Below are 13,265 nucleotides of genomic sequence, written 5' to 3'. Positions count from 1 at the left end.
CCCCTCTGGAATATTCTTGATCCTGCACCTGTCCTTATGATGAGGAACCAGCCTGGACATCTGTTGCATGTACCACACCCGTAGGCCAGACCCACTGGAATCTTCCACTGAAGATCTTGGCAGTGATGACCCCAGTAATTGGAGGACAGCAAGTAGAGATAAGGTAGCTAAATTATTATAATGCAGGAGGTAAGCAAAGAAAATGCAGGGTTCTGGTCATTTTTATAGGGGATTCATGGAGAGTTCAGGGGGAAGAGACAAAAATCTTGGGGAGTGGATGCTCATTTCCTAAATGAAGAACCCAGGGGGGCCCAAGTCACCTAAAAAGTGTTCCCAACACACAAATTAGGGTGACTCCAGGCTGTCGGCCACACTGGGCTATTTAAGGGGCCAGCTGTGCAGAGAGAGCAGCTGTTGTCTGCACCTGGCCTGCCGCCCTGCCCTGCACCGCCCAGCGACCCGTCCTTACCAGCATGAGCCGCCAGTTGACCCTTTACCCCGGCGGGGAGCGCCTGGGCTTCAGCGGCTGCTCGGCTGTCATCTCTGGTCCGTTCAGCAGCCGTCCTGCCTCCTTTAGGTCCGTCAAGAGCGCTGCCACCTTCGGTAGCAAGAGCCTCTTCTGCGTGGGGGGCGGCCGGCGCTTGGCGCTCAGTGCTGCAGCCCGGAGTGGCGGCTATGCGCTGGGCCATGGGGGCGTGAGCGGCGGCCGCCCGGGCGGCTTCGTGGGCACAGTGTTTGGCAGCGCAGGGCTGGGGCCCACGTGTCCGTCCGTGTGCCCTCCTGGTGGCATCCCCCAGGTCATCGTCAACAAGAGCCTCCTGGCCCCCCTCAATGTGGAGCTAGACCCCGAGATCCAGAAGGTGCGCACCCAGGAGAAGGAGCAGATCAAAGTGCTGAACAACAAGTTTGCTTCTTTCATCGACAAGGTGGGTACTGGGACATGTGCCTGTCCCTGCATTACCCCTATTCTCCGCCTCCTCCCAGTTCTGTACCCAGTTCTCCTGAGGATGAGCTGCAAGTGAACCAGGGTGAGCTAATCCCTTTCTGAGCCTACCTTTCCTTGTCTGTAAAATGGACACAGAAAAGGATCCTACGCCAGTGAGTTTAATGATCATCTGGGATGTTTATAGTGACTGGCACACACTCCCAATACAGAGGAGCCTGTTTCTTCCTTGTGTGGGACAAGACTGCTGGGAAGGATGGCATGCTCAGAGGCAGGAGACTTGTAGAATGGATCCTTTGATGGCTCCCAGTTTCATTCAAGGAGATGGGAACACACACCCAGCACAAGGGAGTTAGAGGGATGTAGGCTGGGGAGTGTCACAGGGTTTGGTGAATGGGTAAGAGGGGATTAAAAAGAGGAGCCGAGAGAAAAAGAGTGAGAAAACAAGCATCAGGCTGAGGGGACATTAGGAAGGAGGGCATGTCAGGTTCTATGTTTGGGAAGGGATTGTTCTCTGAAATGTGACAGGGAAGGGGTCTCTGACGGTTCAGTGGCAGTGACCCCAGTGAATGCGAGGAGACAGGAATGGGCTTCTCTTGTCTCTACTGGGGTAGCAGGTCTAGACCATGAATGGTGCACAGGAATGTTAATAATGATGACAATAGCTCACATCATTGGAGACATCACTCAGCATGATGGACAGCAACTGGTGCTGTCCCAAGGGACTTGTTTGGCAATGCACAACCTAGAATTCTGTTATTGTTCTGCTTTGCAGATGAGGAAACTAAGACATAAGAAGGGTAAGACATGAGCCCAAGTTGATAAACAGCTGAGGGTGGACCTCTTTCTCGCTCTGCTAAGGAGGAGGAGTGAGGTGGCCGGAGGGGAAAGGCCATGAGTTAAAGAAACACAGCTACTATTTTGGAAGACAGGGGCCATCTGCTTCCTCTTTCTAAGTGTGTTGTTCCTGAGCATGTTTTCTCATGTCCCCCAAGTTAGACATAGGTGACAAGAAGGATGTATGTGAGCAGCAGAGGGACTAAAGTTGAAGGAACCCCTGTAAAGTTGTGAGAACCCACTTTGAACAATAAGAAACAAGAGCAATTTAGTCTCAATGGGAGGAAGAGCACCCAAACCACTAGTATGATGTTCCAGTCCCTTCCCAGTTCAGTTCTCCCCTCTCCCTGCTTCCCAGCATGTATAGCAGGAAAAACTATCTTAGTCACATGAAAACTAACCGAGGTAGAACCAGATGGCACCGTTGCTTAAGTCTGCCTCCTGATTTATTTTCAACTGGATCTTGCTTCTTGTCTTAGAGACCCAGATGAGCATGCCTCCTTGGTTGGCTCCGCCTCTGATGAGCCTTCCTGTTCCCCTCTCAAGAGGCAACAACATGCGGACTCTGGGCCTTAACCAATTTTTGTGTTCCAGGTGCGGTTCCTGGAGCAGCAGAACCAGGTGCTGGAGACCAAGTGGAACCTGCTGCAGCAGCTGGACCTGAACAACAGCAGGAAGAGCCTGGAGTTCATTTATGAAGCCCGCATCAGCACCCTGCGGAAGCAGCTGGAGACACTTTCTGGAGACAGGGTGAGGCTGGACTCGGAGCTGAGGAGCATGCGTGATGTGGTGGAAGACTACAAGAAGAGGTGAGTGGGAGGCAGAGCAGAGCCCACTGCAGAGTCTGACTACAAATGAGGTTTCCATCTCAAGCCAATCTCTTCTTGCCTTCTTAGTTCCTTTGCTGAGAGCATTGCTGTTTTCTTTCCCACAGAGGAGGGGGGAGTCATTTAAACAGAATGAGACTTAGGAAAACAATGGATCTATCCAGAAAGGTGCTCTGAATTGCAGGAAATGTGTGTTCAGTTTCTAGCACTGGAAATGGAGGAATGGGGAAAGAGAATGGGCTCAATCAGATGGACAACTTAAGGGGCTTTGTAGTTTCTCCTAGCACTTTCCACGGCAGTTCCCAGAAAGTGAGATGCTCTGCCAATCCCAGAACAAATTTCAAAACTAAGCAAAAATGAAGACTTACTTCATGTTGAAGCATGTGTGTGCCTTTGAACCTCACCTTTCAGGAGAATAAGTGAAAATGTGTTTGGAATCCCATATTGTGTCTCCCTCTGAGTTGAGTCAATAATGAGAGGTTCACTGTGACCCGACAGTTTGGAAGTTTGCTTCCAGTTGTCAGCATTTCTAGGCACAGGTGACCTCTTCTGCACTTCCAGGGAGTGGAGATGATCAGAACTGAATTCATTCTCTTGCTCCCCATTAAATGCCTGTCCAACTGTATTCTGAAAAGGAACCCTGGCCCGAGCCTGCATAGAGACCCCAAGGGAGGTGACATAGTCCCTGACCACAGAGAGCACATAGATTGTAGGGGCAAACTTGCAGAATACTTTCAGATAACAGAAATGAATACAGTGTGGACTGAGTTCAAGTGGAATTAAGGTGAAAATTGGACCATAAGAGGTGTTTAAGCAGGGTATGGAAGAAAGAGGAGGCTGCAGGCTGGAAGTTCCTGGCAGAGGCCTCCAGGGACCTTTAACCTTTTAGAGGTTAAAGGTCTGGAGTTGCAGAATTGCCATTAACTCATTGAGCAGCATAGGTGAGCCTCCTGATGCACTGTGAGTTTAGTTACTAAAATTTATAAAAATCAAACATGAGCCTGGTGGGGTGGTGTGCAAATGTAATCCCAGACACTTACCTAGGAGGGTCCCAAGTTCTGGGTAAGTTAGTGGGACTCTCTCCCCGCACCTCCACCCAAAAAAGGGGGGCTTGGACTTGGGATGTAGTTCAGTGACAGAGTAACCCTGGGTTTAATCCCCAGCACCCCCAACCCCAAATCAAGTGCTGACACCTGCCTTAATACCTAAAAAAGCTGTTGAGAAGATAATGCCTGGTAGTTATGTCTTCACAGCTCTTAAAAGAATTAAAGTACAACACACGTGTAAGACATTGTTTCCCTGATGTTAAAGTCCTAGATTTGAGTCCTAACTTCACTATAAACTACCAGTATAACCTTGGCCAAGTCTCTTAATGTCTTTAGCATCATTTGTAAACTTGGGATAGAACTGACCTCATAGGACTGTTGTGGGAATTAAAAGAAATACTGAAAAGCTTAGCATGATGTTTAGCATGAAGAAAGGTAGTTAAATAAATATTACTTGCATTTATTATGCTTATTTTAAATTTAATTTTATCACTAATCTCCTCCATCTGTGGGTCTTTTTTTATGTGTGTACCTGCTGTGACATTGCATAGAAGCTCCTAATCATAAACCATCCTTGAATTAACAGCTTTAGTGCATTTACCTTCCCATTAAACTATGAGTTTCTAAAAGATAGTGTGTGTCTTTAGCATCATTCTATACCATGAGGTTTTTCTCATAGATTCCCTAAAATAATTTTTAAAAACTCACCATTTAAAAACATTCTCACAATTTATTTTAAAAATTTGACTCCTAAAAATTCTTATGAATTTAAGTAGTTGTAAAGGCTGTCATTTCAAGCATATTATGTATATTGCCATCTAGAATTATATTGGCTACATCATCATTTAAATATATTCACTTGCATCTAGGTGCCACTGCAGTTTAATACCTACCATCTTTCATCAAAAAGTTAATAAAAAGTTCTGCTTTAAAAATTATAAACTCAACCTGACCTTTGTCCCATTGGAACTGAAAATTTCAAGCCACTTTCCCCATATCATTTGATTACAATGTAATATATTTTTATACCTTTATGTCTTTTATTGACCTTGCTCATGAGATACACCTGTAACTTGAAATTTTAGAAAGTTTATTTCTTAATTACCATGAGTTTTTAAATGTTTAAGATTTATTCTGGGTTGAGTTATTCAAATAACAAAATGTGTTGTTAATTTTGTTAAACAAGTATAAGACATAAAAAAAAAGTTTTCAAAAAGAAAGTTTTAAATTTTTATTTTAAAAATTTATTTTTATTTTTTCTGTATTTTTATTGGTGCATGATAATTATAATGGAGGGACTTGTTGTTACTTATTCGTACATGCACACAATATATCATACGTGCACACAATATAATATAATTTGGCCAATATCATTCCCCAGTGGAAACAGATTTCTTAATGAGTTGAACAGAGCTGATTTTCTTTCATTGGCTTAGTTATCCATGGAGGATGTTTATTCTTGTTAGAATTATAGGATTCTAGTCTAATATTATCTTCATTCCTCTTCAAGTTCTGGAAAACTATTCATACAAATAGATTGTAAAGAGTTTTGTGAGAGTAGTGTTATTCAGTTTTCTGGATGTGTTCCCAGTTTTTTTTGGTTGTTTTTTCTTTCTTCCATAGCACTTATCATTTTCCAGTATTCTATATAATTTATTTATTGTTTGTTTGTATTACTCTGCTTCTTAAAGGAAGGAGTTTGTTTTGCTCACTGATCCCAACTTCCTGCAAAATACCCCACGTTAAACATATAATTCTTAGGTGAATGATCACATGTTAAAACCACATTAATGACTCATCATTATAAATCATTTTAAATGATCCACAGCTGACAATGTAGGCTTTTCTTTCTTTTTTTTTTTGTCCTTCACAGTTATTTTGTTCTCAGTTATTTTGTTCTCTTTACATATCCATGACAATAGAGTGTATTTTGACATATCCTACATACATGGAGTAGAACTTATTCCAATTAGAGTGTATTTTGACATATCATACATACATGGAGTAGAACTTATTCTAATTATGAATGTGATTGTACATGTTGTGGACATACACTAGTCATATATTCATATATGAACATAGAGAAGTTATGTCCAATTCATTCTACTGTCTTTCCTATTCTTCCTCCCTTCTCTCTCTTTTTTTTTTAAAAATTGAAAACCATCTGACTTGCTAAAAAGGATGTTCTTCCTAGTTGATAAAGTCACTTATCTTCCAAATTTCCAGAAAGCATTTCCTCCTTCTAGTCCCTGGCAACCATCATACTATTTCCCATCTCTATGATTTATTACTTTAAGAACCTCATATAAATGGAATGATATATATTCACCTTTTGTGACTGCTTATTTCACTTAGCATAATGTCCTCAAAGTTCATTCATATCATACCATATTGCAGACTTTCTTTATAAGGCTGAATTCTTCCTTGTATGTATATCTGAAATTCTATATTATCATTATTATTGTTAGTATTATTATTTTATTATTTTTACCAATGCTCAAGTTCTTGTTCTAACAAATATCCTGTAATAAATTTTTTGATAATAGCAAGGGATGGAAGAGGTGGTCTGTTTAAATACAATGATCCATAATCTGCCCTCCCCAATTTGTAATATGTCTATGTGAAGAACATCCCAGTCCCATTCAAACAGTTTCTAAGACCTCACTTCACCTGGAACAGAAAAAAATGTTTAAAAACAGATACAACATACAGCATTTGTTCTGTGCCTGGGAGGCGTTGGCACCCTGGGCCATAGCAGCACATGAAGGTGTGTGCCTTTCTGCTGTGACACAGAAGCGGCCAGTTGCGAGAGGAAGGTGGGAAGGTAGATCTGAGGGACTCTCCACCCCACTGGTGCTTTCTCAGGTGAACCATTTTAGGGAAGACTGCCTAAGAGCTGAGGAGCTAGAAATGGACTTTGAGCCTGTCCTTGTCCCCATGCCCTTTGGGACTGTCATGTGTGCCAAAAGTTCCTGGTCCCCACCCCACTTGTGGCATAGAGGGGACCACTGATTGCTTGGGGAGGTTTTCACAGCTGCATTATCCCAACAGGTACGAGGTGGAGATTAACAGACGAACTGCTGCCGAGAATGAGTTTGTGATGCTGAAGAAGGTGAGAGGGCCCAGGCACGGCTGGAAGATGCCTGAGGGGTCCTGACCGCCTGGCCCAGTGGTGTTCGCAAGATGAGGAAAGGGACTCTCTGGGCCACTCAGTTCTTTGGTCAGGGGTGACTGGAATTCTAACTCCAGCTCCTTGCACCAAGTCCCTTCCTGGGATGTGGCTACTCCTAGCGTGTGCCAGCTTAAATCCAGGCATTCTGCTGTGCTTCTAGTGTGGCTATTGTACTGCACTTGAGTGGTTTTGCTTTCAGGAATTGGGTCATTCCCAAAACATGAGGTCAGGGAGGTTGAGAGCACCAGGGAGCTGTGGCTTTTTGTGGCAGGGAGGGCAGGGCAGGGAAGGCAGCTGCCCATCTAGGGCAGCCTGACTGTCTTATGTACCCCAGGATGTGGACGCTGCCTACATGAACAAGGTAGAGCTCCAGGCCAAGGTGGACTCCTTGACAGAGGAGATCAAATTCATCAAGGATCTCTATGAAGGGGTAAGGACTTTGCTGTCCTCTGTGTTATGGGATGCTGCCCTTGACCAAGGATTTGTGGCCAAGGGGTGGGAGGAAGAAGTCTTTAACTTGGTGCAGCTGACATTTGCCAAGACCTTACTGGGTGCTCAGCAATGACTAAGGCTTTGAGGGAGAGGGAATGATCCCTGTCCCCCAGGAGTTCATGGCCAGGCATGAAAACCAACATGCAGAGGAGCTTTGAGAGAGCAGAGGCAAGCAGGGAGAATCCCACCTGGGCCATCCTAGAGCCTGGAGAAGGAGGAAGAGTTCAGTGGGTGCTGGGAAGGGCCTGGTGTTCCTGCCTGAAGGGGCAGAAGAAGTGGTGATCCAGAAGCCTGCTGTCAAAGCTCCAGGGGTGTGGGAGGAAACAGAGGCCTGGAGAGGGGAAAGGTGGCAATCATTCCCTTGAGGCCTGCAAGTGCCACATGAAGAGTGGCTTGATTCTATGGGGCAAGGGGGGCCTTGCTAGATTTTGAGGAAGAGTGGAGAGGGGTGGGAGAGTCCTGAGGGCATGGTAGACAGCGGTCCCATCACCTGGGTCTGAAGCTCAAGGACCCACTCTCATGCCAGACAACCGGTGACACTGAGGCAGAGCTCCACATTGAGGATAGCAAGACATGTGCCCAGGGAGGGTCAGGAGAAGTGGTTCCCTCACAGGGACCCCCTAACTGGCTCCCTTCCCCTCACTGTCCTCCAGGAGATTGCTCAGATGCAGTCCCATATCAGTGACACATCTGTTGTCCTGTCCATGGATAATAACCGGCAGCTGGACCTGGACAGCATCATTGATGAGGTCCGTGCCCAGTATGAGGAGACCACCCAGAAGAGCAAGGCTGAGGCTGAGGCCCTGTACCAGGGCAAGGTGAGCTGGGTGCCAGATGCGCCAAAGCCCAGTAACTACAGCTGGGACTGCATTTGCATGCTTATGTGCACACGTGGCATGTGTGTGTATGTATGTGCTTGTGTGTGCATTTGATGTGTACGTGCATGTGTGTGGAAATGCCTCTCCATGGCCCAGGGAGATCACCCACAGTCTTGGCATGTGTTAGGAATGCACATGGGGCTTAGCCCTTCCCCTGCCCTGGCCCTGGACTGAACTCTGAGGCCATGACAGCCACAACCCTGATAGAACTTTGATAGCGTGTCTATGAATAACCCACATATCTCAGGTTTTCTTCTTCTCTCCAACTTAGGCAAAAAGAGGACAGAAAATTCAAACTCTGCCAAGGCTCTCATGTTTGAGAACCCAAGAATCCTATTGAATTAGGGTAGGGCCCTTCGTCTCCAGGAGAAAAGCATTGTTTCCTGCCCCCTTACCTCCCAACTCCTTCTCTTGCGCTCATATTGCTTCAATAATGAGAATACATGGGGACACCATTCCTGTGCTGAGCACCCCTCAGCAGGTGACTTCTATGTGATCTGTGCACCTTCTCTCTTGCCATCCAACCTCAGATCCAGGAACTACAGGTTGCAGCAGGCCAGCATGGGGACGACCTCAAGCTCACCAAGACTGAGATCTTGGAGCTCAACCGGCTGGTTCAGAGGATCCATTCGGAAATAGGAAATGTGAAGAAGCAGGTGGGTTCTATGAAATGAGTCCGTGAATGGGGTTGATTGGGCACCCATCTGGACAAGACAGAATATGAATAAAGGGTAAGACGTGGTCCCCTCCGGAGGTATTTACAACTCATAGGGAGGGGAGGATCAAGCGCGTGGGGACAATAGCGCCTTCTACACAGCGCAGCATGCACTGTAGATGCCATGGGAATGCAGAGGGGCTGGAGATGAGTGAGGACGCAAGGGAAGCTGTCTGCAGGGGCTGGGATTGCACCGGGATGGGAGGCAAAGGGAAGACCGAGAGATGTGCCCCCGAAGGAGCCATAGACGGAGGCAGGCATGTGCATGGCGCGTGTGCAGGGAGGAGGGCTGCTTCGCTGGGGCAGAAGGCAGGTAATGCAACAAGGTGGCCTGGAGTAGAGGAGACCACGTGGTAGGGGTAGGCGGATTCTGGACACCTTCTAAGTCAGGCAGTGGGTTTAGGCCTGATGCCATAGGTACAAGGAAGCCTTTTAAGGTTTGACATGGTCATTTCTTGTTGGAGAAAGGAGAATCTGCAGTTGATTTTAGAACAAAATGGTGAAGAAATAGCCTCCCATCCTAGACTCAGCCTAGGCCCCTGGTGGGGGCCTTCCCCACAGTGGTTACATGTGGCGGGCACTGCACTCAGTTCCCTCTCTCTGGGACAGCATGATTGCAACCATACATGTGCCACCTCACCTGTGGTTCTGTGGAGACCAGTTGTCCCATTTCCTTGCCCTTCACTTCATCCCTCACCCCTCATCCTGTGCCTGTGCACATGTATGTGCAAACGTGTGAACACACACACACACACACACACACACACACACACACACCACACTACTATTCCTCTGTGTAGAAGGCTCATAACGCTGGGAAGAAGAAATAAGAACTTAGAATTAAGTAAGAACTTATTTAAGTTCTTTGCTTAATCAAGATATTTGTAAATGCAAGAAAAAAATGTGACGTTGAAGCTCCCTTGGCATTTGATGATGGTATCTAGCTGATAAAATGTTGTGTGCTCACAGTTGGGTGCACTTATTACCAGAAAGTGACTTTTTAAGATCAGAATGTCACTGTGTTCTGGGGGTCAGGGAAGATGTCTCTGTAGTAAACATATGAGTATCCTTTGTGACACTTGGTCCTCATCAAGTCTCTCTTTGAGGGCCTTCAGTCAAGGATCTTTCCTGCCCTGCTCAAAGAAGCTCAGAGTAACAAATGTAGCATTTGTATCAAAGAATGTCAAGATTTCACAACACTGCATTCACAAGACCTAAGCTTTTGATGTGCCCTGGGTTCATTCTGGGGTTCTTGGTCAACATAAAAGAGCAGAGGACAGTTTGAATTCAAATGACAGAATTTATTACCATCCCCCAAATCACTAGACCTTCACAGTTCCAAGGATGAGACATGGTTTTCTGTGATTAGGCAACTGGGTCCTGGGCATCTCCTCAGGCTGTGAGCTACTCACCCAAAATGCCATGGGAGATGGCATTCTGGGGGCTGCCTAACAGAAGAAGGTGGCATTCTAGAAATCCATTTGTCCTCTGGTTCAGTTGCTGTTTTTCTGGACATGAAGTAAACTTGCCTCCACAGCAAGGGGACACTCCACAAAGAAGCCTGGTCCTTAGATCCCACCAAACATTAGCTGAGTGACCAGAACATGTCCTTACTAAAAGACTCAAGAAGTCCCCGGAGGCTTTTACATGCAAGCAAGCACACAGCCCCATCTGCAGTGTCCTCTGGCAGGTCACCTGATTTTACCTAACAGCAGGAGTTTGTCCTGTTAAAAACAGTACTTCCATCTTCAGATGTGGAGGCATCAACTGGGGTGAGTCAGGGGAAGGATGGATTCACCTCTAGTGATCAACCTGGAGGATCTCAAAGCATTTGCTATTAGTCAGGGCCACAGGAGGGGGCGATGTCCAAGCAAGATGTCAGAACTGGGCTCTGACATAAAGTGCTAAATCTGCTTGCCACCAGTGCTCCAGTCTAGAGACGGCCATCGCTGACGCGGAGCAGAGGGGTGACTGTGCCCTTAAGGATGCCCGGGCCAAGCTGGATGAGCTGGAGGGCGCCCTGCAGCAGGCCAAGGAGGAGCTGGCCCGGATGATGCGCGATTACCAGGAGCTCCTGAGCGTGAAGCTGGCCCTGGACGTGGAGATCGCCACCTACCGCAAGCTGCTGGAGGGCGAGGAGAGCAGGTGACGGGCAGATACCTTCTGCCTGGGGCAGTGGTCTCTCTTCTTTAGTAGGCAGCCCAAAGGCAAAGGGGTTAGTTCTGTTAAGGTCCAACTGAATAAATCCTACAGCACATGGGCTTGCCACGTGGTAGAGAAGGCTAAAGTTAGACAGCAAGAAGGACTGAGTTGTAAAAGTCCCAAAGAGGTCATGGGACAGGGAGTATCAATGTCAGCAGTGTTTGAGAAACAGAACATCCTCTGGCCCTTCACCTGGCTTGGAGAGGAGGGACAAGAATGTCTTCAAGGGTCATTCAAGTTCAAGGTCACTTTGGAGAAGCCTGGGGCTCAGTAAGGATGTGGGCTCCTTCTTAATTGTCTAAGTCTAATGGCATAACTATAGACGACTGGAGGCAAAGCTGTCTCACAGAAGAGAGAATTCTGATGCCTGTGGTGGAGAATGACTCCCTACAAGGAGGAGCGTTCACTCTGTTTCTTGAGAGGTCCCCCTGGGATATGGGAAGAGGATGGGATGGGCTTGGAGAGCACGTTCTGAGAGGAGAGGTTAATTCACAAGTGGGGCAATTGTTTAAGAAAGATTTACCTGTTTTCTTCTCCCTTTGCAGGATGTCTGGTGAATACCCAAATTCCGTGAGCATCTGTAAGTACCTTACATCTCAGTGCTACCCTTCATCACCTTACCAGAAGTCTGGCCTTTTAATCCCATGATATAAAACAGAAATCAGGGAACTGGCTTTAGTAACCAAAGGGAAATGATGGATGGAGAATAACAATATTATGAAATACAGAAAGTGCAGTCTACCGAAAAATTCAGTGATACCCAACAGTGTCTACTCTAACTGTTGACTATAAGAATAATGCTTAATGACGACCTTCTTTTCCTGTTGAGGTCAGGCCAATGTAGAAGTCCCAGATTTCAGGAAAAGGAGTTAAGTGGGATCTGAAAGCTGAATAATGAAAAAGAGCAGCTGAAATGACCCACTCCAGGCTTAAACCCTGGGGAGAGGTGGGGAGGTGCTGCATTCGGAGAGGCAGGGATACTGCCAGCAGCCCGTTTCGACATCAGCAACGATCAAAAGGCCTCCCTCGGTGAAGGGCCTGTCATCATTTGGTCCTGTCTGTGGGGAAGTTCCTGAGAAGAGTCCTGGCTGCTAAGAGCTGAAATTCTGATATTGATAAATTTTCACAGACCACTAGAAAAAGCTTGATTATATGGGGCTGAGTACATGAAAAATGAAGCCACATATCAGAGCTCATGAAAATCTCTTAGTAAGAGAGTGAAAAAGAGAGAAAGCATGCTGAAGGAGTAGTCCAGGGCACAGGGCTGACTGGGCTGGGGTCTTCTCTCTGCCCTTACAGCTGTCATCAGCAGCACCAATGCAGGCGCAGGAGGGGCTGGCTTCAATGTGGGCTTTGGCACCTCGAGCAGTTACAGCTACAAACCTGTGGCTATGGAGGTCAAGACCAAAGGTAGCTGTGGTGGCGAGCTCAAGGATCCCCTTGCCAAAACTTCGAGCAGTAGCTGTGCAACCAAAAAGGCTTCCAGATGATGGGCAGGTGGTGGCTCTGTGCCGAAGGCTGCAGAAGCCATTCACCTCCTCCCCCTCCATCCCAGAGTCCCCTTTCCAACTCAGGAAATGCTTCGCCTGTCACCATAATCCCAGTCCTATCTTCTCCCCTGTTGTCCTTGGAGCCATACTCTGATGTGGGGAGGCTAGTTCCCTCTGTCCTGGTCGCTTTTCATTGCTTAACTGCAGAGATAGTGCACACACCTGGGAGGCTGGTCTGCAGCCAGCCTCTTTCAAGTGCAAACCCTTTTCAAGTGGCTTGTCTTGGGCTGTCACTGCCAAGAAGCTCTCTTTTTCCCCTGACTGGGATTATGTCTGTTCTATACTTCTCCTGCAATAAAGTCTGTTTTCTATTGCTATCACAGAATGCCTGAGTCTGGGTAATTTATTAAAAAAACACAGAGATTTGTTTTGACTTATGGTTCCGGAGGGCCAAGAGAATGGTCTCAACATCTGTTTGGCTTCTGGTGAGGGCCTCACGCTGCTTCCCTATGGCAGCCAAGTGGAAAGGGGAAGTGACATGTGTAGATGGAGCACTTGGGTGAGAGAGACTGAGGGGAGATGCCAGGCTTGCTTCACAACAGCCTGCTCTAGAGAGAACTGATCCATTCGTGAGGGTGGTGCTCTCTTGATCTAGTCACATTC

The 13,265-nt window shown here is 46.8% G+C and overlaps 1 protein-coding gene across 1 annotated transcript; it reads left to right on the top strand.

Annotated features, from left to right (window-relative positions):
* Window positions 1-473: 473 nt before the first annotated feature.
* On the top strand, window positions 474-12,950 carry LOC308657418 (keratin, type II cytoskeletal 72-like; the record flags this gene model as incomplete). The annotated part of the gene is made up of 9 exons (XM_081309109.1): window positions 474-926; window positions 2,375-2,589; window positions 6,705-6,765; window positions 7,160-7,255; window positions 7,971-8,135; window positions 8,726-8,851; window positions 10,835-11,055; window positions 11,658-11,692; window positions 12,412-12,950. 9 exons carry the CDS (start codon window positions 474-476, stop codon window positions 12,600-12,602), a joined length of 1,563 nt encoding a protein of 520 aa, XP_081165235.1. The 3' UTR covers window positions 12,603-12,950.
* Between the last annotated feature and the right edge of the window lie 315 nt (window positions 12,951-13,265).

This window comes from Spermophilus citellus, assembly GCF_964194105.1.
Source record: "Spermophilus citellus genome assembly, chromosome: 10".
Classification (NCBI taxonomy): domain Eukaryota; kingdom Metazoa; phylum Chordata; class Mammalia; order Rodentia; family Sciuridae; genus Spermophilus; species Spermophilus citellus.
The sequence above is the reverse complement of the archived record's forward strand: the minus strand, read 5'-3'. Positions and strand labels throughout refer to the sequence as shown.